The 26,962-nt window shown below is 38.9% G+C and overlaps 1 protein-coding gene across 1 annotated transcript in view; it reads left to right on the forward strand.

Moving 5' to 3' along the window:
* The first annotated feature begins 24,494 nt into the window (after positions 1 to 24,494).
* The window catches only part of LOC124168186 (cytochrome P450 4c3-like), a 58,395-nt gene continuing 55,927 nt past the window's right edge, over positions 24,495 to 26,962 (forward strand). Inside the window, exon 1 of the mRNA XM_046546317.1 lies at positions 24,495 to 24,578. Coding sequence (XP_046402273.1) covers positions 24,557 to 24,578 — 22 coding nt within the window. The 5' untranslated portion in view covers positions 24,495 to 24,556. The remainder of the gene's footprint in view (positions 24,579 to 26,962) is intronic.

A 26,962-nucleotide genomic window follows, 5' to 3' on the forward strand; every position in this document is an offset into this window, starting at 1 on the left:
TAGGCAAGGACTTATCCTCGCCGCCACGGAGGCCGACGAGCTTATCAATTGACGACGGTCTTCGGCGGGAGACACTGAGACCACCTCTCTTTTATTGCCTTGGCTGGCACTGACCCAGCGCGCCCCCGTTTGGCAACATGGCATTAATAGAAGTAAATGACATTCACAAATATCAATATTTTCATAGATTATGGATCAAAGAAAATATTTAAAATAAATTAAGACGTGTTTCTATCAATTCTATTTTTTCTTTTGGGGTAAACTGTAGGACTAGATAGAGTTTAAAAATGTTCGTTATTTTACAACAAAATATGCGTTCTAAAAATACGCAAAAGCCATTTTATTAATCTACGTCAATGTTTGCAGCTTATTACGGAGGATGAATGTTATAGACGTAGTAGTTTTCCTCAGGTTGAGTTACGAAGTTCATGAAGTTGACAAAATAGCTAATTTTACGATGCGAGGAGTCATTTATTGCACTCGCGTGAGTACATTTTTCAATTTTTCATAAAACAAAAAATTAAATCAGAATTGAAAATAAAATTTCCTTTAAAATGACGTGTACTACGTATAAAACTAATCCCACGTGGTGAAAACCAGGAGCCACGAAAATATCTGAAAATCAGCGCCGCGGAAATCTACGAGTCAATATTTTTATTATTTAAATATTGTTTATTAATATTTCATATGAAAATAACCTTTACACATAGCCTATACACATTTAAAAAAAAACGTTCAGTACCTATTTCTGTTAAGAAAATTGCTTTGTGATGAAATATAGTGCTAAAAATCGCAACGTTAAGCGAAATAGGACCACAGGGTGAATTGATACGGGTAACGCCCAGCGGTGCCAAACGGCACCGCTGATGCTTACCTTCACATATCTCAACTTTGAATAGCCTAATTCTTTATTAAATATTAGTCAGTACGCAACATTTCATGAAAACATTACGAAATAATTTTTAAATAATAATTAACGACACCAAAAGCACTTCTCTCTATCGAGTACCCATAACTAATGGGTTCGGAAAAAAACCTTTGCTGTGAAAGAGACAGGACGATCCGATGTGGTCAAAAACACACATCAACCTAAATGAATAAGAGTAGAAACCTTCTACTAAGTACTTAAACCGAAATGAACGCTTATAATAACATATTATTTACATTGCAAGGTTTTAGGCTCGGCGCTGCACTGCGGTGCCGTATGGCACCCGTGGACGTTGACGGGTTAAAAGAAACGATTATCCAAAAGACACTCAAAAGTAATATACAATGCTAAAAAAATACATTTTTTTATTATTGTCATTTCTCCTTCGATATATGTTTTTTTAAGATACTGGAATGGGACTTGGTCTAAAAGAAATTAAATTAATAGATGTAGGCTTCGTGGGATTTCCGTTCCTTAAAAATGTTAAAAGAAACTACTTTGTGCTTTCCCCGTAGCTTTTTCATTGCCTCATCTGGGTTCATTTCTGAAATAATATTTGAAACACCTGTGAGTCCTTTGGACCATGTATCTCCCATCTATGGTCATTAAATAGCTGTCTTGAAAGTACAAAGTATTTTCATTTAGCATTAGTTAGGGTAAAATTTCAAGTGGCCGATAAAACTATTCTTCTTTATACTGGTACTGCACTGGTAATAGACTAATAATTACTAAGTAGAATTTGGTTATTAAATATAGATTATTTTCAATACTGTTCCTCGCAAAGAGAGCTAATACTTTCATTTATATCTACATAAACTATTTAGAAGGTATTTAGATATACACTTACTATAAGGCATTGAACAATACCCAGTGAGAAATGGATCATCGAATCTACGTCGAATCTTCGTCGATTCGACGACTATAGATCGATATGTGGTCGATGTCGATTTTATTTGTTCAATCGACGATCTTTCGACGTGTTTTTCTCATTGGTCAGCGGGGTCAGCGTGTTGATTGGCTGAGGGGGGACAAAGTGATGTTGTGAGAAAGTCTTAAAATTAACGGTGAGACCATTAAAATATATGTGACACAAATAATAAAGCTAAAATTAAATAATTATTTTATTAACTCATACACATTAGTCTTAATCTCGGAGAACAATCTTTGATTCCTTTTCATTCTGTAACTTTACCGGAAGTTCCTGACGTTGAAGCTTGAAGGCAGTCTCCAACAGTCTCTACCGGTCTCTACTAATTTTTGGACTCTGTCGATCTGATAAGCCGGTTGAACCGTGGGAAACCTGTGTCGGTTGCTGTCGGTATTTCGTTTCGAGTCATTTCGATACCTTTAGCCTCGCGTCATAGATATCAACATCTCACATTTTTTCTCAAGGGTTACTGATTATTATTGAAGATAAATACGAAGGACTTGAGATTACAGTTCACCATAATAAATTTGAAACAGTCTAATTATTTCAGCCTTCATTTGTTTAGACAATGCGTGCTCGAGTGAAATCCGTCGTTGGGGCAGCAATAGATGCTCTTTATTAGCCGAAAAGATGTATGTTTCCGTAATTATTATTAGGAATCGCAGGTAAGCAGACGGTATCACGTCGACATAGAAAACACGTCGATGACGTCGACGTCGAAAACACGTCGATTTTCGGACCATATAGACATCGATCGATGAGTTGCCATCGACGTTTTATCGATGACTACTTCGACGTCGAATCGACGGCGATTCGATAACTCATTTCTCACTGGGATAAACCAAATCATTTTGCATCAAGGTTTGCACAAAAAGTACATGCATACATGGAAATACTCATTTTAGCATAAAAAAATAAATAAAACACATTTTCCGAAAATGTATATACACACATGTACCTACAACATGTAAATATTATGCATGGAGTAAATAACCATGTTAATATAAATTGAATCACTAGTTTGAATTTTTAAATCGATAGCTATGACATTGACATGTGATAAAACTATTTTTGGCTTTTCCTTTCTCTTTTCATGAAAACTTGCTCCATAACAAGTAACATGTTCCATAAGTTTCCATAGTAATGGCACCAGCTTCGATCATGTCATCAAGTGCACCCTAGATATTATGAGTTCTTTGGTGCGACTACGCTCGTGTCATGGAGTAAATATTTCTTACACATAACGTATATATTTATGAAAAAACTAATCTTCTAATTACTGTCACTAGATTGGTAATTTCCGAATTGGACAGCTGGTACGTGTGGTAAAAATATGTCTTTATTATTCCTTTCTCTTTTTATGAAAATTTCGCTCAATACGAAGTAGCTTCATTTAACATATATAAATTGATGAAATATAAAATTTATAGTGGGAAAAGGTCTTTCACATAATTTTTATGTTTATGATAAAACTACTCCTCTGCTTACTGCCACTGGAGTGGTAGTTAACTACTATTTACTGGTTCAAATTTAAAAAATCGATAGCTGTTATATTGACTAGTGAAAAAAATAAATTTTGGGTATTCCTTTCTCTTTTAGTGAAAATTTGGTCCATGCAAGAAACATTTTTTACAAGTTTCCATTGTAATAACATCAGCTTCGATCATTTCGTCAAGTTAGCCCGTCGGATTTTGAGTTTCTGGTGCAAATACGCTTGTATGAAGTAAATATTTCTTCGAAATTACGTATGTATATTAAAACAACTATTCTTCTATTTATTGGCACTGGAGTGTTAATGGGCTTCTATTTACTGGTTCTAATTTTTTTTAATCGACAGCTGTCATATTTAACAGTGGTCAAAATATTTTTTTTGTTTTCCTTTCTCTTTTTATGAAAATTCCGCTCAATACCGAGTACTTAGTTTCATTTGACATAAATAAGGTAAAGGAATATAAACATTGCAGTGGTCGGACGTTTGACACTTAATTTTTATTTTCATGATTAAACAATTTTTCGATTTACTGGCACTGCACTGGTGATGGACTTCCAATTACTAGTTTTAGTTTCGATGACTGTTAAATTAATATGCGGTAAAATTATTTTTTGATGTTCCTCTCTCTTTTTGTGAAAACTTGGTCCACACCAGGCCACATTTTTCACAAGTTTCAACGCTAATGGCACCAGCATCGATCATTTCATCAAGTGCACCTCTGGGATTATGAGTTTTTTGGTGCGACCACGCTCGTGTGGTGGAGTAAATATTGCGTGGATGCCATGCCCGGAGTTGCGCTCCCTCGATTAGGCACCCAATGCAAAAACCCCACTCTCCCGCGGCAATACGACGTCAGTCAATTATGGACGGCAAATAGGTTCGACCATCGACCGGCCTGGAGCAGGGAAGGGGTGGGGTGAGAGTGGTGGAGAGGGTGAACCTTGACCGCCGTCAGCGGTCGCAACCGTGATTAGCAAGGGTGGTGTACGAGGAGAGTGATTGGGGGTAAATACGAGGATCTTGTTACCTCCAGAATTTAATAGAATTTTATTGTTCGAGGGCCAGCGTCCTACGGAACCGTATTGAAATTTTGAACTTTTTTAGGTTTTGGTGCGGCAAGTAAGCAGTATACAAAACACTTAATTATTATTAAAGAAAAAATTGTTGCAAGTCTACCATAAAGTCGGGCGGTAACATAAAATCAGAAAATATATGAAGACAAAAATATAAAATGCGGAGTACCACCTTGATCGATAGGTTTCATCACACACAAAAATATACAAAAGCCAAAGTACAAAACATAAAATACTAAGTACATTTTTTTAAAGCCCTCAAAATCCATTTTTACACGATACGTAACACACAAGAATATATGAAGACCAAAGCAAAAAATATGAAACACCATATTCAAAAAATAAACGTTCGGAAAAGCCCTCAGAATTCAATTTCATTTAACCTAGTCATAAATATCTTGGCGTAAGTTGGGAAGGGCTCAAAAAAAATTTCCTCCGGTAAACCATTCCAATCCTCTATCAGGGATGTGATATGATGTAGGAGGGAAAATTTTAGTCTATTTGACAGCTGCTTGGGAGGCTTAATCTTGTAATCATGATCCTTCCTTGCCAGATAACTTGGCCCTTTTAAATGATTGTTAGGTCCCTCCACGCAGGATCACCACTTGAATTACATACATGCATATTATATCCCAACGAAAACAAGCATAGGTATGCCGAGTTTGAATTATTTGTGTGATTCATGCTATAAATTCCATTATAGTCAGTCAAGAGTTATAATGCTCCCTCGGCATGACCAACCACCCTCAAATTTTCCAACCTGCACTTTCTCCTCGCTTCCGATGAAGTCTTCCCTCTTATTCCAAAACTGTACAGGAACATTGAAAAAGGAAGTATTGATTTTGAGAATGGAGAAAAAAGTGTTTATAGTGCCCAAGCTCAATGACTGAGATTCTCATTGTTTATGCAGTTTGATATTTTGGCCCATGGCGTCTGCATTGCTGCATGCCTATTTTACCTTCAACTTTCCTGGAATTTCAATTCCAATCCTTCTATAGTTTACTTGTTTGCTTTGAAAATCTTGACGCGTGTTACGTTTAAGCCTCCAAAAACGTAAAAATATCCGTGATGAAATGACATACGGTGGACCTGCGTTTTAATTACGCATCCCACGGGTGACCATAATTTTCCGCAGTGGCAAAATGAAAACGACAAGAAAAATGACTAGAATAGACACGTGAGGTTTTTTTCAATGGTATTAGAACGAAAAGTCTGTACACATAGGCCTATGTTTCATGTCGGTCAATAGGCGAACATAAAAACTGAAAACAATTATACGACAAAAGGGCGTGCATAAGAAGGTTAACTGGAAGATTATTCATCGTCTTTGGAAAAATACATGACGGTAGTATAGCATGAAAAAATTCGCGTACCCGGAGAATAAGGATGTCGCAAAAGATATTATTACTGTGACCATGGTTCCTGGTTCCACATTTCGGCGAAGAATAAACGTCCAATGGATAATCCTTAATTCCTTACGGCGTGAAAACTGAGAAGTTTACTAGAGGTCACGCAAAATCGTTTTTTTTCAGAAAGTTGCCTCTTACGAACAGAAGAGTATTTCCCCTATAAAATTGTTGTTACGAGAGCAAAATATCTTGCAAGCGAGCCGATGCATGTTAATTCGATTACCACCTTCGAAATTCACTCTGTCATCACTGAATTCGAATATTGAGATACATCGAGTCAGGCACGTTGCCAAAGGGGGGGGGGGGGGCTTTTGGGGCTTCAAACACCCCTTCCCCGAAATGTTTTCCGAGAGGACTGCTAGAGAAGGCCAAATTCGATCCCAAACGTGACTGATTACCGTTGCCACTTCGGTCTCATTTTAATCGGTTTTCAAAAATGTCCGCGGCGCGGTGACGAGTGCAAAGCGACTCACTTTTTTTCAATATTTTGCATTATAATATGTGTAATTGCGAGGAGTAGAATTGATGTTATATGTTATTTATTTGAAATATCACATCATCTGCTGCATGAATGATATTATAGGTCTTCCGCGGCGATTCCTTCCTTGCATAGTGTCACTCCTCTTTTATGTACTAATCTGAGGATGCTGACGTGTCTTAGAATGTAACGTACCCTACGAGTTTTTCTCATCTCGTTTGGATATGCCTCCACAAGGATCTGGTGCCCTGAACTATTCTCAGTATCTCCTCAGTCGTGATCTTTCTCTCTCCTGTTGAGCTTCTTTAAAGCCACATATCCAGGGCTTTTAGCCGCCCTTTCTCGTGTTTCCTTACTACCAGGAATGCCAATAGAAACGAAACGGAAGTCAAAACCAGTCAAATTTCTGCAGTTTCGTTCCCGGGAGCGAAATGTAGAGACGAAACGGAATGGATTTAATTCCGGGGAGCTATACTCCGAGTCGAAACGAAATCGGTGTCGAAACTACTTCGGGTCAAAACTAAACTAAAACTCTGGGACGAAACGAAACGCGGATAATGTTTCGCACTGAAGGGATTACGTGTTTCACCTTCGAACGCTTTAGTTTCGACCCACACACCGAGTACGAAGAATGGTTGAATGAATTAGAGGTTTGGCCTACCGCCATTAGATGCATAGAGCACTTATATTTATACCACTAACAGGAGAACGGTGAACGCAAACTGGCCATTCGATTTTTCAAGGCCAATATTTTAACCTCTCCACACGTACGTCAAACTTAAACTATTCCCTCTTATTCCTCTCCACTCAATCTGGGATTAAAACATAACTATGAGCATCGGAGTTTCGATTAATTTAGTTTAGTTCCCGGGAGTTAAGTTTCGTCCCGGGTCGAAACAAAACTCCTTGGTGATTTTGGGTGCTTTCCAATCACCTTGCGCAGACTAGCTCACATCGCAACAGATTGAAACACACTAGCGCACACTGAAACAGACGATTGGAACGCATCTGCGCTGGTGTGTGGACCGATCGGCGGCAAAAGTTGAATGTTCAAATGACCGGTAGCTTTTGAACTGACCTTCGCCACATTATTATTGAAGAAGGATGATAAATGTTCGTATATTTCATTTTGTATTTAGTTAAAGCACTATTAAGTATTAATTGAAAGAAAATAATGGAACTATCTCTACTTATAATAATTACCTCTCCCGAACTGCTACAGTGCCGGCAGTTATACCATGGAAGAAGAACATGGTTATACCAGTTATACTTCATTTCGCATTTCTAGATTGAGATACATGTACAACTTACATCCATATCACGCAGGAAAAGCCGTAAAAAGTGTTAACACCGCATCATAAATCTGCCGATTCTATAGTGATTTTGCGGTACTGAATTTCAGTTAATGGAATGCAATTAACGCCACATGAACGTTAAAGGAAATTTGGTATATAATACGCCCGCTATCCATGTAAGCTAATGAAATAAATCTGCTTAGAATCTAAGCATTATAACATTTTAGTTAAATAGCTTACATTCTCCATTTCTAATTTTTTTGATAAGGACAATTACTCTAGAAAATCTACTAGCCTCCTCTTGCTATCGTTCTTTGCTCATGCGTTATATCAATCATTACGTTTGACGAAGATAATATTATATTTCCCAAATTACGACCTTAATTAAACTTATGTAAGACATATATAGATGAAATTATTGTTTATTATTCTCAAATGATCATCGTACGTATCTTTGAGATGGTGGAATTCATTCATTCATTTTCCGTCACCAATATATTTTCCCGCCATCTCAAGTTTTGTCTGCTAGCGCAGACGAACGACGGTGCAGGGTGTGTTCCCATCTGTTTAGCGCAGATGACGTCACAGCTGCGATTGGAACACGCTCTGAGCTAAACAGTTTAAAACAGATCAGCGCAGATACGCGATTGGAAAGCACCCTTTAATTTCGTGCGGGAACGAAACTAAACCTAGGCCTCGTATTTTGTTTCCATCCGGGTCGAAAAGAAACATTTTCGTTTCGTTTCACTTGCCATCCCTGCTTACTACACATGCTTCCCTACCGTCAAGGGACTGCAAGTAAGAGGTCCAATTCCATCCCATACAAGCCGCGCCATGGAGCCGCGCCCAAGTGGCGCCGACTCCATGGGGCCTCAGGGGGCCCAAGCCCCCTCAAAAATTCGTTATGGGTGTGAGGAAAAAATATGTTAGGCTTGCCGATTTTCCTCGGAGTGCCCAGATATCGAGATTCGAGCTATCAGGGTTCTAATTTTGATCATATGACTCTTCTAAAATGCTTAAAAAACTTAAAACTCACTGCTTTTAAAATTTCCCGGGGCAAGATCCCCAGTTTGGGCCCCCCAAATATTTTTTGTAAGTCGACATCCCTGCATACAAGACCGATTTCTGTTGGCATTTCGGTCGCATTTTAATTGGTTTTTTTCAAAAATGGCCGCGGCGCGGTGATGAGTGCTATGCGCTCTACTTTTTTTCCAATATTTCGCATTGTAATTTTCGTAATTGCGAGGGATGGTATTGAATAGTAATGAATTTGATAAATGACATCATCACGAGTGTACATTTCGGTACATACCCCTAATTATTCCTTATTTTCCCGTGAAATTCGGATCATGTTGTCCGTCAGAGACGCGAGTGGCGACTTTTGTAAACACATGTAAATGCGCGGTGGGTTTTATTAACATTTAGAGGCACACTTAAGCATCCCCTTTTGCAATATTCGTGATTTTTTCCCTCGCGGTGACAACCCACGATACAATTACTGGGAAAGCCACTAGCCCAAGATCTTGTGATCTCCGCATCTATCCTTAGACAATCCATTTTTTGCTATAGTTACATTTCATAATTATGGCCAATTATGAAGTTAACTTTAAGCTCTATGAAAATCTCGCCGGCCTCGGTGGCGGCAGGGAAGTCCTCGCCTGCCAAATCAAAGGTCGCGTGTTCGAGTCTCGCCTTATCCAGGGTATGGATGTTGTGCGCGTTTGATTGTTAGCATTTATCAAAAACCCCAACGTAAAGGCCAAAATGTGCTGTTTTCGGAGGTGTGAAAATAAATTTTAAAAATAAATAAAACGAAATATATAGCTAGCTTAATTTAATCCACGGATTTCCGATTTGTGTGAACTGACAAAAAATAGCAGTATAGGCAACCCGCTTACCTCCCTAGAATCCATAGGCGGATCCAGGGGGTGGGCACGGGGGCACGTGCCCCCCCCAGACCCTCAAAAATATGCATGATATTTAATACGGTCCCATTATCATTGCATTCGTTTTGTATTACGAGGTATCCTTGTGCCCCACCCAGAACAAAATCCTGGATACGACCTTGCTTGTGCCCCTCCCAGAAAAAAATCCTGGATCCGCCCCTGCTAGAATCCATACTATTATATCGGCTATGTGCTTGCCGAACGGATAGATATGGGAATTCGTTTTTCCCCCGAACCATAAAGGACTTTAATAAACGCTAGTACCAACCTCGTTAGAGTACTTCTTTTTTATAGTTATAAACGGCTGGTGTCCTAACACCCCCTGCCACACGCCTTTTAGGCGGCTCATGGGGTATTATGTAGATGTAGATGTAGATGTGCAATGAGTACTGCATTTGAAGAAACTTATTACATTTATTTTTTTAAATATTTTATTTTTGGACTTATTTGCACTTTCCCTATGCTTTACAAAGTTTTTAAGATTGCCATTCTCATTTGAACTTGCTCCATCCAAGAGCTATTTTTCCTCCTTATTATATCCCCTATCAGTTATCAATACTTTACAAATCATTTCTAGAATTTACCCACATCCTTTTCTCTGCTTTCATTTCACCTTATCTAATCCCCTCCATATCCACACCTCAAACTGCTCCGAGCCAGTCCCTCCCCCTCCCATATGAGGGAATATAAAGAAAAATATGAATAAAAATGTTCAATTTTGCATAAGAATTTTCAGCAATTAATGAACCATCAGTATTTCCTGACTGAAAATGAGATAAGAAACCTTGAAAATGTATTTAGTCAAGGAAAAACTCAACACACAATGGGATAACATGATCTGCAAACCTTTTTATAGACTGTTTTACATGGGGCACAGGAGCCGATCCAGGATTTCTTTCTGGGGGGGGGCACAAGGATACCTCGTAATACAAAATGAATGCAATAATAATGGGACCGCATTAAAAATCTTGCATATTTTTAAGGGTCTGGGGGGGGGGCACGTGCCCCCCCTTCCTAGATCCGCCAATGAGGGGGCACGAAATTGCGCAGGTTAGAACTGCATTTATTTCTAAAATGGTGTAGAATTGTGCGAATGCATGAACAAAATTAGAACAGGGGCTATTTTGCCTTCTCACATCCACGCATTCTTGCATGTGTTCTAGCAATTTACCACTTTACGTGACGCAATCTTGACTGCGCATTCGTACCTACGTCAGATTGTGCAAGTACATGCCCCGTGTGAAACGGCCTTAATAAAAGATTATGTACTGTCCATTTAATTTTAATGTCACAAACTCTGCTATCAGGTACTTGATGATGATTGCAAGCAAATCAAAACACGTGTAAGGGTGTTTATGAAATTAAAATTAAGTATACAGTATCTTTGTGTCATTTAATATGCTGTTCCATGATATCTCTCTAGAAAAAGCTGACTAAATTTTGTCATAATACCTAATATATCTTTTTTCTCTGGGGATAGTACACTTGCACCCGTATTTTCATTTACAGAAACTGTATGTGATAAAGAATTTATTCATCGAGCCAAATTCTTGTATACCTACTTCCTTCCCTTGTTCATTTCTGCTTACCATTCCATGTTCACTAATTCCTTTTTTTTCTCCTTCCCATACTAATTCATATCAGTTCCACATTACTACTTCACTATTCACTTTCAAGGTTTGAAAAATTATTTCCTCCACTTGCTCTTACATCCAGTCTTTCTCCAATGAGAGTTCCAGCTGAGAAATATATCTAATACATCCCTAAATTTGTAGGGGGTCCTCTGTTCCCGGTAGCAAATTCCAATCACTCACATGTTTTTTTGCCTGCTCAGTCCATTTTTCTGAGTATCCCATTAAAAGCTTGATTTAAATGTTGTTGGCTTTAACCATAATTCATCACTCTACAGTGGTCCCCACTCTCCTTTATCTTATACAGTTGAGGACCTCAAATCCAGAAAGCTTGGAACTGAAGAGCTACTGGATTTCTGGTTTTTCTGGATTTCTGGTCTTCATAGAATATTTAGTAAATTAATTAATTTATACATGTGCTCGGGCTCTTGTACTTGATATTTGATATCCTTATATGTCCCTGACAAGGTTCTTAGCGTATGTCCATAGTATGTGCTAAATTCCTACTCATCCCAGAACAAGGATTGGAGAGTGGTGCCATGAAGTGGCAAGTCAAAACACTATGCAGAGGAATTTTCAAATGTTCTGGATTTCGGGTTTTCCGGGTTTCTGGATACCGGATTTGAGGTCCTCAACTGTATTCCACAGCCCCAACATATCTATTTTCCCTTTCTTCACTCTCAGTTTAAAAATTTCCTTGTGCACCCACCATGGGCGGATCCAGGATTTCTTTCTGGGGTGGGGACAAAGATACCCCTAGTATTATATATATTTCAGTGGCAATATTTTTATTCATCCAAAGATATGGTGCATTTAACTCTAGAATGTGTCTAGTAATAAAGGAATAAAATTTAGTTACATGGGAAGTGATCACATAGTCTATGTACTTATATGTATATTAAAGCAATTTTGCAGAAACACAAAACGAGCACAATGATAACGGGGCCATATTTTTAATCGGGGCCATATATAATCTTGCATATTTTTAAGAGTCTGGGGGGGGGCCTAGATCCGCCTATGGCACCCACCCTCATCCCAGCAGTTAAATTTCATTTTTTTTTTGCTAACTGCTGTTTCTTTCTTCTCCATCTTCTTTCCTTCATTCCTGGGTGTTAATTAATCATTTTACAACAGAATTTCACAAGATAAAGAACTAGAAAGCCTTGCCTCAAAAACTGCCTTGAATGTTTTTCAACATGACAAGTGCCCACAAAAGTTTTAACAAAGAACTGCCTTGAATGACTCAAACTCTTATGTGCCTGGTCAGTTTGCTTGAATTTCCAATTCGCTCTCATTTTGCTTTGTGCCCTACTCATTTAATTTCATATTAATAACTTTTATATAAAAATAAAGAGAATATTTAATACAGTAATTGTTGTATACAGTTTTGAATATCAAATATGAGAAGACTGTTTTCCTGTCAGATAGTTGCCTTCCCTCCCTCCCCCCCTTAAAAAAACTCCTGGATGCCCCCTTGCATACATACCCTCAGCTTTGCCTTAGCCCTTCTTCAGGCACAATGCTGGAGTAGCTTTGTTCAGGCACAAGGTGTCTGATAGGCACAGATTTGAAAAACATTACTAGCCCTTAGCATTGCTCAATGGTACACCTTTCAAGTTTAAAGCACCATTATCAGTGTGGTTGAACACTTACATGACGTCTTTCGTGCTATGATTAGACCATTTTACATGCCGTCATATGGCCCCAGACCAATCCAGCAAGGTGTGATTGAATGTGCTCCTTAGGCTATTAAGTGTTATTATTTATTATATGTAATGTATTTTAGCAAGTGAATTAACTAAGATCAGTGTTTTTTATTTTTCAATCTTATTTATCTGGTGATGATTTTATTTTGCTTTTTTGTGCCATTATTTTGTTTAATTATGCTAAATAATCCGCCACTGATCTGTCAGCATAAATGGGAAAAGTGAAAGGCTGCATATAGAGCGTGTCAAAACAAAAAGCTACCATTAGCGTAAAGGGTCGATGCCGCATAGTGGTGTGGAGAAATGAAAAAAAACCCATGCCGTACCTGTGTGATCCATTGCACCTGACAGAAGGTTAAAATTTCATAATCTTATGATTATTGCTATTTCCATCTTCTTTCCTATATGCTTAGATTTTTTATCTCTCAACAAAAGAATTTCACAAGATAAAGAACTTGAGAGTCTTGATTCCAAAATTGCCTTGAATGATATATTTGTCTGGTAATTTTGCTTGAATTTCCAAGGTTACTAATTTGTATTACATATTTATTATTATTTATATTACACACCGTATTTCTCCGAATATAGTCCCCCTCTGAATATAGTCCCCCCCACCTATTTTTGAGGCTTCAGTTTCGGGAAAAGTTAAAAAAATGTGTTTGAATATTGTCCCCCCCTATACTTTTACCACTGACATTTTTGGAAAAAAAGGGGGGACCATATTCAGACACATACGGTATTTTCAATGCATTGGTAGTTGCTGCGGTAGGTAGGTAAGGGAATCCAATATACTGGGCCAAGCGGTCAAACATGGACTAGTCATTGTATATGTATACTGTTATGCTTATCCCATTTCCATTTGATTTCATGTAGTACATATATTCATATTACAGAAGAAATTTGTTTAATGTCTAAATTTAGAAACTGTGGCTAAACTCTAACATAAGGTCTTCATCATTTTGGATAAAATATATAATATCACTAAAACCAACCCAGGTAGAGAAATAATTCTATAAAAAAGAGGGAAAATGAGAAACTCTAGGTAGGACTACAACATCTAGTTTCTCTCTGACTGTCTTTCCAAAAAAAAATTTGGCTTCAAGTAAAAGTCAGTTTGGGCACTTAAACCTTACTTTTAAAATGTATGGCTGATATGTATTTTCATGAAAAATCAGGACAACAACACAGGAAAATTTTGAAAGCCTGGTCTCACGAGCCATTAGATCAAACACCCAAAACTGTTTTCAAGAGTAGGGACCACAGGGGCCCTAGGAGTGTGAGTCTGGTGTGGTGGGTACCTATTGGAGGTCCAAGTCTGTCCCAATTTAGCCTGTTATCTACCACCACTTTGCAATGCTAATCGGTTTTCAAATCATCTGCAGTGCAGGGCTTATCGCAGAGCAATATGCTTAACCCAAATCACCTCCCAATCACCAAATATCCACAGTAAGGCTATTAGCTGAGAATCTGAAGAAAGTAAAAATTAAGCATTGCCAGACTGAAAAACTGACCGACCGAGAAAATGTATTTGCTGCACGAGTTGGTAACACCGACAAAGTATTTTGATGGAACAATGAAGAATGAAGAACACTCTACTAATAGCAGTTGTGATATAATGTGTTCTGATTGGTCTGACAAAAGCCATAACAATGGACATTGACCACCTTTCTTATATCTTGTGGCTCATGTCTCATAGCACACCAGCCTTTACTATATGATCCCATTAACAAATGGACCTCCTGAGAAGTTGAGTTCTCTCTCAGTGGGCATAGTAGCCATAAAGAAGACTGCTTGACCGCCACTAATTTGTAAGGTTGTCTTATCCAACATCTTCCGGGTGCAGCTGCGTGTTGCGCTTTGTCGTGCAAGCTTTCCAGACCTGGAAAACAATCTTCCGAAAGAGAAAACTGCGAATATGTTACCAACAAGGTTATTCAATAGACACCAAGAAGAGGATGCTTGCCGCTCAACGACAGCGCTGAGAGTTCTGCTGACGTCAGTGCCGCCCTCCACCCATAGGCGGATCCAGGGGGGGGGGGCACGGGGGCACGTGCCCCCCCCAGACCCTAAAAAATATGCTAGATTTTTAATACGGTCCCATTATCATTTCGTTCGTTTTGTATGACGAGGTATCCTTGTGCCCCCCCCTGAACAAAATCCTGGATACGGCCTTGCTTGTGCCCCTCCCAGTATGAAATCCTGGATCCGCCCCTGCCTCCACCCACACTGCTCTGGTGGATGGGGGAGGCTGGACGAGTACATATATTAATTGACAACCAATTCCGTAATTTCATTCATCGCCTGATGATGCGTCCTGTAACGGACGCGAAAGTTTGCACGACAAAGCGCAACACGCAGCTGCACCCGGAAGCCGTTAGCAACGATGTCCCCTCGCTGCGAAAACCTACGTTCAAAGCTGTCTTATCCAAGTAAAGCACTCTTGTTATCTGAGTCTAATCTCAATGGTCACTAGTGTTTCTCTTTGGTGATGCCTTAATCATCTTGGGTCTTCAATCCCACTGGATTTTTGTTCCTAAACAATCTGTTTCTCATTCTGGAAAATTGTTTGTAGATCATACGTACCTGATTTATTTCAAGAATTCTTGAGAATTTTGCTTTTCTGGCAACCTTTGCAAATTAATACTGTTCTTGGAGTAGCTATTCTATTTCTAAAGCATTAGCAAAAACAATTTTTCCCCTAATAGAGGCATAGGTATTCCTTTGATTACCTCTTGACAGATTGGTGACATCAGTTGCCATATACCCACTCCTCAAATGGTAGTTGGTTATGAAAATCCCATGGCTTAAAATTTAAATTTTGTATATATTTCATGAAAACTTTTCCATTGCCATTGTATAGGAATCCAAGAAAAAATTAGCATGACACCAAAAGTAGCAAAAGGCATATCAAAATGATCACAAAAAGCAAGATCTGGGGGTGAATTTCAAAATAAAGCTTGGAATTAGAGAAATTTTATATAGCATTTGGTATTTATTTTCCTCAATATGATGGATGGAAGTATTACTAAAAAATCCTAGGGAAAGAAGACATCCTCAAATTGCTTACTTAACTGAGAAATGAATTTTGCCATGCGACATAAGTACATACATACATGTTTTGGACTTGCTGCAGCAAGCTTAGGCAATGAATTAAATGCATCATTCAACTATTGATGCCGATGAGATGTCAATTTCCATGTTTATATATTTTTATGCAGAACTAAGGAATGGGGATTTTCAGTTATCTAAAAAATTTTACAGATTATGTAACAGCTGACTCTAATTTAATATTTTTATGGCTTGTGTTTTTTTTTCTCAGTACACAGGTACAATACTATCCAAGAGGAATGGTGATGGGCAGTGGCACAGCAAGGGAGTGTTTTAAAGGATAAACCCCGCCCCCCCCAGAGCTCAGAAATTTTAAAGTTTAAACCATTGCTCTTAATTGGATTAATATTACTTAGATAATTTTGTAAATATTAACAATATATCCCTCAGAATGCCGTAAAACTCACCATTTTGAACCATTTATCTTAAAATTTATCTTGGGAGGGCCTCTGCACCTCCCGCTTACCATGGTGGGTATACCCATAAGGTCCCATCTAAATCCCCCCCTTGCCTTAATTCCTAGCTGCATCTGTGATGATGGGGGCAACTATCCATGCTTTCTGAACTGCCGGAATTCACACAATAATACATCTTGGTAACATGCTATGAGCCAACTTTTTGATACATATGCATATGCAGTTGCATAAATGCAATGCTGGATGCTGTAGAGTTAATGAGCTAATTTCTGCAATGGCTTGCGCATTGATTTTCTTCCTTTCTTTTTTTCTATCCAATGCCTTACCTTCTACGCAAAATATTAAGGCCTTGGAGTATGTATTTATCCAAAATGAGTATTTTTAAATAATATTTATGTAAGGTAACAAGACAAAATATGATCAGTCGATCAAGATATTGTCACTGTGTCATATAACTTGATATACACTTGAATGATATGTCCTTTTAAAGTCACATAACAATAAACAGTCAAACGACAAGCGTACCAAGGTCGTAAACAAAAAGATTTTCAGAGGTGGATTGAGGGTGTAAACCTGTAGTGAGGTGCATTTTGGAGGTCGGGACAGCATGCAGGGTTTGTGTTAAAATTGCATATTCCAAGCACTTTTGGGAAGGGGAAATGTTGGACTGTATTCTCAGCAGTGGCTAGCCAGTGGCGGCGCGTGCGTATATGCATGTTAGCAAGTGCACACCCAAAGATGAATAAATTATAAAAGAAAACTATTCCTTTGCAACGCGAAGGATAAAAGTACTGTCTGCATATGCAAGAAACATGAGCCTCCGAACGCTACAGCTATCTCCTTTTCGAATTCACCGCTCTACAAGTGTGCGATCCCGTGGCATCATCCCGGGCGCATTTTCGGTCTGTGCGATCGCTTGAGGGAGCTCTGGCGGGACGAGGTAAGCGGGGTAATGTGCTGTTCAAAAGGGCGATGGGAGCAGACTCAAAACCATGCGAATGCGCACGCGCATGTTTTTGGTGACTGACTAGCAGGTAGTGTAGTGGTGTAGCCGCCACCAACACTACCTGCGCCCAGGATCCTAGTCTGTCTACAGAGCCATCTGTATAGCCGTTTTCTACACTACTTCCTCATAGGGTGTTAGGAAAAGAGAATGAATTTCAACTACCGTCACTTGTAAAGGTGTGTTGAGAATAATTATTTTCATACATGCTAATATTATTTCTGTTCATGCAATTTTAAGGGTAGAGTGTACCAGTGATATGTTTTGCTTGCTATGTATTCTATTACGACGAAATATGATGCTCATGGATTAGGATTAACATAATATAATTAAATCATCCTATATCTGCTCTAATGCACACCCTAGATAAATTACCACCAGCCGCCACTGGCTCTAGCAAGTGTCATACAAGTGGGCCAGACTATAAAATGGGTGAGCCTAACATCAAGTTAAGGTGGATGAATGTGAAGGACAAAATATGGTTTTAAAACATTTACTTATTGACTTTATATGAATGGCACCCTTTTCCTGACATACCACACAACAGAAACAAATTATACCTCACCCCTCAAGGCATTTATAGAGTGCATTCTTTAAATATTCACTTGAAAATCAGCACAACTGAGAATATACAAAGAGAATAAAGCAAAACACTGTAAAATATAAATTAATTATAATAAATTATGGACAATGGAAAATTGTTTAGAAAATTAATAGGTTGGTTTTTTCCATTTGCCTATATAACTGTATACAATTTATTTTAATTTTATAAAATAAAGTTTAACTTTGGACTTCGATACTGAAATTTGTCCGTCTCATTTTAGTGGGCCAGAGGATGGGCTGAATAAAAATAGAGTCAACCCGGGCCCACCCCAGGCGCTGCCACTGCATATTTGCTAAGGCCCATTCATCGATAGTCAGAATAATTTTTTACCTCAATTATAATAGTAATCATACATAACACATACTTACAGACACAGCTGGAAGAGTGCTCACTGTAATCTGCGACAGTCAGGTAGGGCAGGAATGTGATTGGTTTCCTCATTTGATTAACACTGTCTCCGAAAGGAATGATTCATCCTTCCATGCCACCTAAACTGTGAAATTGAAGAGAAATTATTCAAAAATATGAACTACAATGAAGCACAAATACACACCACTTATGCACCAGATACACACTAACAGCAACCACAAGAAACAGTAAAATTAACTAAAAACTACCATATAACGTATATAACTCCTCTTTTCAAATTTCAGCCAAGTTTAGGATTGTATTGCCCAGCCTAAGTTCTAAAGAAACTTGCAGAGAGCACTGTATTCTTTGCAAAGGCAATTCCACTAGTCTCCTCCCAGAACTTCATACCTGTCAGCAGTGGCGGCTGGTGGTAATTTATCTAGGGTGTGCATTAGAGCAGATATAGGATGATTTAATTATATGTATTATGTTAATACTAACCCATGAGCATCATATTTCGTCGTAATAGAATACATAGCAGGCAAAACAACCATTGTTGTAACCATTTAATTGCTGATACTATAGTTTATATAATCACACTTACCTGGGGCACCCATCATGAAATTGTCCTGAAAACAGGAGCCATCTAGCCAGGTTGGCAATCGCCAAGGGTAACAAGGTTAGGGGGCCCCCATATTACTTCACATCTATCGTGAGGAGCCAAACCTAAGTCTTTTTTGCTATTATAAATTCTACACTTACATTAGTTGCTTGATTTACAAAATACTCAGTGCAAAAAGATTTTATAAAAAATAAAGGAGTCTGGAGATAAAAGAGAACCTGATGCCTTTTTGTAATAGGTTATCTGAAAAGGTTAGGTATTTTAGAGGTCTTTTACATTTTAGTGCAGTTTTAAGGAAAAAAATCACTAAATAGATAGCAGAACCATAATAATACATTATTAAATTTTATGAACTATGAAATTCTCACTTTTCATTGTATTTTTCTGTCAAAATTACTATGTAGTTTTTACAACTTTTATCTAGTTTTTAATAGCCAGAATAGCGTCAACATCCATTTCCAGGCCTACAATTTCCTAAAATTTTCTGAGGGAGGATACCCAAAGGGGGGCTCCATCATGAGCCACAGCCAAGGGTCCCCAATCACCCCAGACCACCCCTGCCTGAAAAGGTCAGTGGGGTTCAAGAGCGGAAAGAAGTGAAGGGAAGAGTGAGAGAATCCTTAGCTGAATTTGCTAATGCAGAAGAAACAGTTCATGTTACAGCTGAGGCAGTGAAGGAGAGGGCTTCTATGGTGGAGAGTGGATCTGACATTAGATATGGTAACATTTCGATACCTCCACTGCAAAAATGCTCAGCGATCGCCCACCAATTCAAATTCACTCATCTAGTACTACCAGGGCTACTAGATGTGCAGATTTGATTCTATGGGCGATTGTTGAGCGTTTGTGCAGTGGAGGTACAAGGACGTTCCCAGGATCAAAACTGGGGGGGGGGGGGGGGTGAGCAAGTTGTGGTTGTTCAAGTTGTAGGTAAGATTTAAGCATGGAAAAGGTGAATGAAATCAACATTTTAAGGAAACTGTAACAGCTCTTTAATATATATGATTTAAACTCTTTTCCGGCGAACAATATTTGAAAAATCTTCTCGGGATACCATGCGGGTAAGATTATGTAAGAGCGCCGACGTTTCGGGTACCGATTCACTACCCATTCTCACGGCTACTGGAATGAGAATGGCTACAGCAACTGTGAGAATGGGTAGCGAGTCGGTACCCAAAACGTCGGCACTCTTACATAATCTTACCCACGCGGTATCCCGCGAAGCTCTTTACTAGTTTTTACAATTGTTTGCTTGAAAAAATATTATTTTCCTATTAAGACATTTGCGATTTTTGCTTCTAGGGGGAGGGGGACAGCTGTCCCCTCCTACCCCTCGCTGGGTGTGCCCATGTGGAGGTATCGATTTGGTTTCTTGACTTGGGTTTAGCCAATCATATGACTCCTTGCAAAAGCAAAATTTTTGTAAAAAAAAACTTCAGAATCTTACGGACAATATTAGTGGTTTTCCCAATATCTTGGCTACTTAATCTGAATTTTGATGTTTTACTAACTCTTACAATTAGTCTGGTCTGAGCCAAGCACTCTGAAGCCCCGAGCTTGCCTTGATTCCGGATGCCTTGGATATATTTCAATCTCCAGGAGGCAAAGCATTCAAAACTATGAGTTATCCAGAGCATCCAGCGACAGGGCAAACTCACAGTCAATCGGAATGCTTTTCTCAAAGCTCCTGTATTTTAAAAACGGGTTGTTTTCGACCTAAACCTTAGCAGTAATTTTGGTTCCTACTGGTATCAGCTATATAGGGGTAAAATTTCGTGACACAATTTTTATCCACCATATACATATAGTTAGCAACATTTGAGGATGAGATAGAGCTGAATAATAACAAAAGGCAAACACTGAAAATAAATAAAAATAGTAGCCGCATCTTAGAAAATAATATCTATGAAAACTGTATTCCCTAAATAGTAAGAACAGAACAATTGCCATAAGAACCGAGCCTTTAGTTTGAAGTGCCACCACCAAGGACAGCCACCTGACTGAGGTCATTGCCCTGAGACCTCTGTTAATGCCACCAGGGCAGGGCCGGCCTTAGGGCGAGGCGACCGGGGCGACCGTTTGTGAAAAAAAAATTAAAATATACGATAGTTTTGAATACGCAATTTGAACTATTACTGTATTGTTAAGTCCGTGCTAGACAAAAAATAATATTATGAAAAAGGAATAATAATGCAGTTATTTTTATTGTGCAACTGCATTTGTCACATACTTAGCCAGAGAGTGGTAGGGATTCAAAATGCTCGAGTTTGTAGATGGGGTATAGAGTTTAATATTTTAAGTGAAGGGCCCCGCACTGAAGGTTTGTCCCTAGCCCCGCACCTGCTAGGGCCGGCCCTGCACCAGGGTATGTGGAGCCTAGCGCCAGGAAGGCACCGCGAGAGTGTGACGCTGAACAGCAATGAGAAAGGACCTCCTCCCAAGTGTGACTGGTAGCACATTGAGGGACTGATAACTGTATCTCATGACATCTTATAAACGTGGTCTTACTTAATTTCGTTTACATCATTGAAGCGAAGATAAGCACAGTATCATTCCAAACCCCTTCAAAAACTAATGTCATCTTTCACTCAGGCCTAAAATCACATTTCATTAAAATAATTTGGTAGATGGAAGGAAAGATAGAATAAAGTAAGTTAGGAGGAAGAAGAAAAAAGCATATTCACTTAACCAGTGGTGTAACAAGGAATGGGGGTATTAGAGGGATCTATCCCCCTAATCCACCATAATTATACCACTGCATTCAACCAATATCTTAAGTTTCATATAAGAAAACTCTTAAAGTTGCCGCGCATGTTGCAACCACGATGAGTTAAGGAATATGGCTTACTGCATCAGTCTACTGTACATATTCATTTCGCTCATGCCCTTAGCACCTTTCAGGAACGGATTCGGCATCAAATTTCAAGGGGGAGTAATGACCTGGGGCCCGGGAGTATGGAAAACCCTCCTCGGGATACTAACAGTTTTACAGCAGGGAACATGGGCGTACCCAGCAAGGGGCAGGAGTGGGCAACTGCCCCCCCTAGGAGCAAAAATCGCAAATGTCTTAGAGGAAAATATGTAATATTTTTTTCAAGCAAATAATTTTAAGAACAAATAAAGAGCTGTGACAGTTTCCTTAAAATGTTGATTTCATTCTCCTTTTCCATGCTTTAATCTTACCTACAACTTGAACAACCATGGCTTGCCTCCCTAGTTTTGATTCTTGGTAGGCCCTTGGTAGGGAATGCAATGCTCTACAATTAATACAACTTAAAATTCTCTCACGTGTTGGGCTTGTAGCTGTGCAATATTAATACTCCCTTTGCACATTTACAGGGATAAAATGCTATTAAAGCTTATAAAGTAAAAACTTTTAGGGTCATGACCCTTGTGACCCTTAAATCTGCTCCTAAGCCCATTACAATCAGGCTATTCTTTAGATAGATTACCTATGGATGAGCCCTGAGCCGACTAACCTTGAAAGAATATAGTCATTCAGAATCATCTAAAACAAACCACTAATAGAGGCCTCTGTTACAACTTTGCATTACCTCGCAACATCAGCCACTAAATACTTCTAAAAGCCACGAGAATGATAGTTGGGTAGGGAAATTCTGTGGCTTAAATTTCCAAATTTGTATTTATTTCACGAAGAATTAAATATTCATCATAAAAAATCTGAGAAAGAAAAATAACCAATGGACCAGAATTACCAATATTTATACCATCATTATCAGAAATAGTGAGTGCCTACGGTGATTTTAGACTAGAATTAAAATTAAAGTTCCAGTAATTTTTATTTGGTTTTAAGAGTTATAGTTAAAATAGTTTTAGAAATAGATATCTGGAACACAAATTACCTACACCATATATTCAGTTTTCATGTAAAAAAAACGGATGAATCTGTAATTATTTATGTTTTCCTCAATCTTACAAGGGGATCCGGATTTTTTTTATTTTCAGTGTTTGCTTTTGTTATTTTTCAGACAAGCGTTGGCCGTTAGTTTTTTAACCAACGGATATATATATATTAAAGTATTCTACCAATTAAGGTAGGTATCCATGGAGTGCTTGAGAAGGAATCCTGGAGCCTCCCCGTACATCATGCGCATCCCTCTTCAGTGCACAATAAGACCTACTACCTTTCATTCTATCCAAAAATCCTATTCTTTTCCTTCCCCTCCCTCGTTTACCTAACATTCTTCCCTCTGACACTGTTTTCCACATCCCATCCCCTCTAAGTACTCGTTCCATCCATATCTTCTGTCTCCTCCGTATCTCATCTAAAAGCTGCCTCTGCTCACCCACCATGTCCAGCACTTCGTCGTTCCTCCTCCTCTCTGTCCACTTCACCTTCTCCATTCTTCGCCACACCCACATCTCGAATGCCTCGAGCCTTCTTTCGTCCTCCTTCCTAAGTGTCCACGTTTCTGCACCGTAAAGCGCTACACTCCAGATCAAACTCTTCACTAACCTTTTCTTTAAACTCTAGAATGAGAAAATTTTGATTATTTAAATAACGAAATAAAGTTCATACGTCCGCATTACTAAATTAATCCACTGATTTTTTTTGTAAAAATTTGAATTTTTTGTAACCTTAAGCGTTGTCTTGAATAATAGATTAAAGGTATAGAAGTTTTAAACTCATAGCTATCACGTGCCGTACGGCACGAAATTGGATCGAACGATCGGGAGTTGCGCGTTTTCTTCATCTCATGGGCACGAAAGTAAATTCAGTTGCCGTGTACCATAAATTACACCATAAATTCAGTTGCCATGTAAAAAAACGGAGGAGTCTGTATTATGTATGTTTTCATCAATCTTACAAAGCGTCCGCCAACAGATAGTACATGGGAATTGATTTTTTTAAATAATGAAATAGAGTTTATACGACAACACAACAACAGATTGTTTAACAAAATTTTACTGGTTCAGCCACCTTGAACGATTTCCGTAGATGTAGCGAAATTTTTAAACCAGTAGGTATCAATAAGACACGAAATTGGACCAATCGTTCGGAAGTCCTCGATCTCACGGGTACGAAAACGAAGGAACCTGTAATTTTTCATTTTTTCCTCGATCTTTGTAGGCAGCCGCAAACATACAGTATATATGAAATTTTTGATTTTTTTTAAATAACGAAATGCGGTTAATACGACCAAATCACAAACAAATCCACTGATTGTTTTTGACAAAATTTGAATATTTTAGTCACCTTAAGGGTTTGCATCAGCGATTACGACACGAAATTAGACCGACCGATCGGGTGTTGTGCGTCTTCTTTATAAAGATAATCTTATAGGTACGAAAACGGAGGAATCCGTAATTTTCCATGTTTTCCTCAATCTTTCTTGGCGCCCGTCAACAGATTTACGGATGATTGACCTCTTGATGGGCAATTTAAAAATGGAGGGGTAGGGGGAGTGGAAAGGAGGCATAATTGAGGGGAACGGAGGGGTGGGACAGGAAAACAGATCGCCCTTTCGCAGAAGCCTCTGGAACGTCTGCCCAGACGCTGCGATATTGGGAGAGTAACACTGTGCACGCCACGGACCGGGTAAACATGGACTGGATTACCGCTTGGAGTGAGTACATGATAACAATTGAAGACACCACCGGAGATATTTGAGCGTCCACGAATTATCCTATGGAAGAAAATATACACGACTAAATGGCCAACTAAATTGGTTGATTTGTTACGAACCGGGTTTGATGACATAATAACATTCTAAGAAGGTAAAGCAGCTCAATAATCATTCATTTCGAATAAGATCGATTGTTCACGGATTAACTTTGCGAAAATTCATCGTAACAGAGAGACGGTATCAGTAATTCTCTACATTTTTAAAATTATTTTCCTCGACCAGTTTCAACGCAATTCTTTCGTCATTTTCAAGAGTGGTCTGACAAATAAAATTAACGAAGTGCATCGCCGCAATTTTTATGAAACTTGGTAGGAATGTCGAGTGCATTGAAGTAGTACCTTCTGCGAAACTGTACTTGGACTCGTGACCCACGATTCAAGATATTAGCGATCAAAAGTTGTAAAATCGCAACCCGCACAACTCGGTGACATCATGTCCAGTAGCGGAAAATACAGAAAAAACTGAAAGGGGGGGAGGGGGAATATATCTTGAGCTATCTTTACTTTTATCGTAATAAAAAAAGGCGCATGCAAATTTTATGAAAGTATTATTTAAACTGATTAAACGTATATGCAATGTAATGCCATCTTATGACATAAAAATAATTAAAATTGTGGTTCTGCAATGTTAGGCAATGCAGGCGGCCCCACAAGGGGGGCGCGTGCCCCCTTGGCCCCCTATCTGTATCCTGATCATGTCTCAGTCTTTATGTACGACAATCCTCCAGGCCATTGGTGTTTGTTGGACGGCGCGGTGAAAAAGTTTAGTCGTTAGTTCATTGCGAAGAGGTAACGAGCAGAATTTTATCATCGTATAGAAAATAATTATTTCCCATTAACCTACTTGATTTCATGATATTATTCTGGACGATTTCCTATTTTACCTGCTATCTCTGCAACTATCACATAGATCGCAAGCTTGCCAGCGAGTGACCCATGCGACGAATTATTTCCTTAAGTTTCGACCACGTCCCTCTTTCAACCATTATTAGCACGGGAAACGTACCTCAATTGACTGTCGAAGGCTCAGTGAAGTGCCAGCGAGTGAACCTATAAAATAAAATACTTCATTGCTCTAGATCAAGTGCCTCCAAAGTAACCGTGACAATGATAGTGAATAGACAATGGTCGTATGTAAATCACAGTCCACAGTGGGATTTTTTTGTTATTCTTGAATTTCAAAACTTTTTACAAAGACCGACACCTTCCAAGCAGACAGTAGCCTCGAACCAATGATATGTACTTCATCATGATATGTTCACCAACGTGACATCAGATGCCCAAATAGGAAGCGTAATAGGCCCCCTTTTGTTCATCATATCTAAACATAAATGACCTATACTCCCGAATCAAAAGTAAAATACGTTAAATTGCCGACGACGCTGTCATCTATCGCGAAGTTAGTGATCACTCTCACTTTGAAATCTATCATCGGATTGGAACAATGTTCATACGTGGAGCCAAGAGTGGGGACTCCAACTAGATCTGAGATCGAACTTGACCAAGTACCAAAGTACCAGTAGTAGTAGTGCTGGTGTAATTTTCTTGAGACAAAGAGTTATGCTATCCGGAAGTTAGTATACATAGAATTTCAGGAATAGTCTAAGAATTTCAGGAATATCATAAGATACTCGGGTCCACGGAACGGCCAACACAAATGCATTATACAGATAGAGGCCTAAATTGAAGAAAGATTCCGTGCTTTCCCGGCGAAAAGACGAAGTGAAGAGTTCTCGGGATCGCCACCGGGTCAGGAACTGCATAACTGCCGACGTTTTGATGTCCGACTCGGTCATCGTCCTCAGGGCTATGAGTGTCGAGTGAGAATTACGTTAAATTTCGTTCGAGAAGAAAGTTAAAATTCTCACTCGACACTCACAGCCCATCGAAACGTCGGCAGTTATGCAGTTCCTGACCCGGTGGCGATCCCGAGAACTCTTCACTGAGAGGCCCAAAGTATTTGCAGGGCCGGGAGAAACCGGTGGAATTCCCGCCCGCACCCTGGTCAGTCCCGCCTGAACTTTGAATACAACAACATAAAATTGTCATTATCACTATGTTTTTACGACGCCATTTCAGACTGTCCGCAATAAACTCACACCTCTCTCACAAAGACTTACGGGCGTCCTATTGAGGACATAAAATCATTAATAAAAATAATGAAAATGGCGAAAAAATATTAGTTTTCCTCGAAATGATGATCTCATGTCAATATTAAAGTCTTACTACGAGAGATCGGGATATTCGTTCGCTGCGTACAATGAAGGAATTCTCGCTTACAAAATTTTATCTTCAGATAAAAAAAATGTTATCTTCAGATGAAGA

Source organism: Ischnura elegans, chromosome 11, assembly GCF_921293095.1.
Source record: "Ischnura elegans chromosome 11, ioIscEleg1.1, whole genome shotgun sequence".
Taxonomy (NCBI): domain Eukaryota; kingdom Metazoa; phylum Arthropoda; class Insecta; order Odonata; family Coenagrionidae; genus Ischnura; species Ischnura elegans.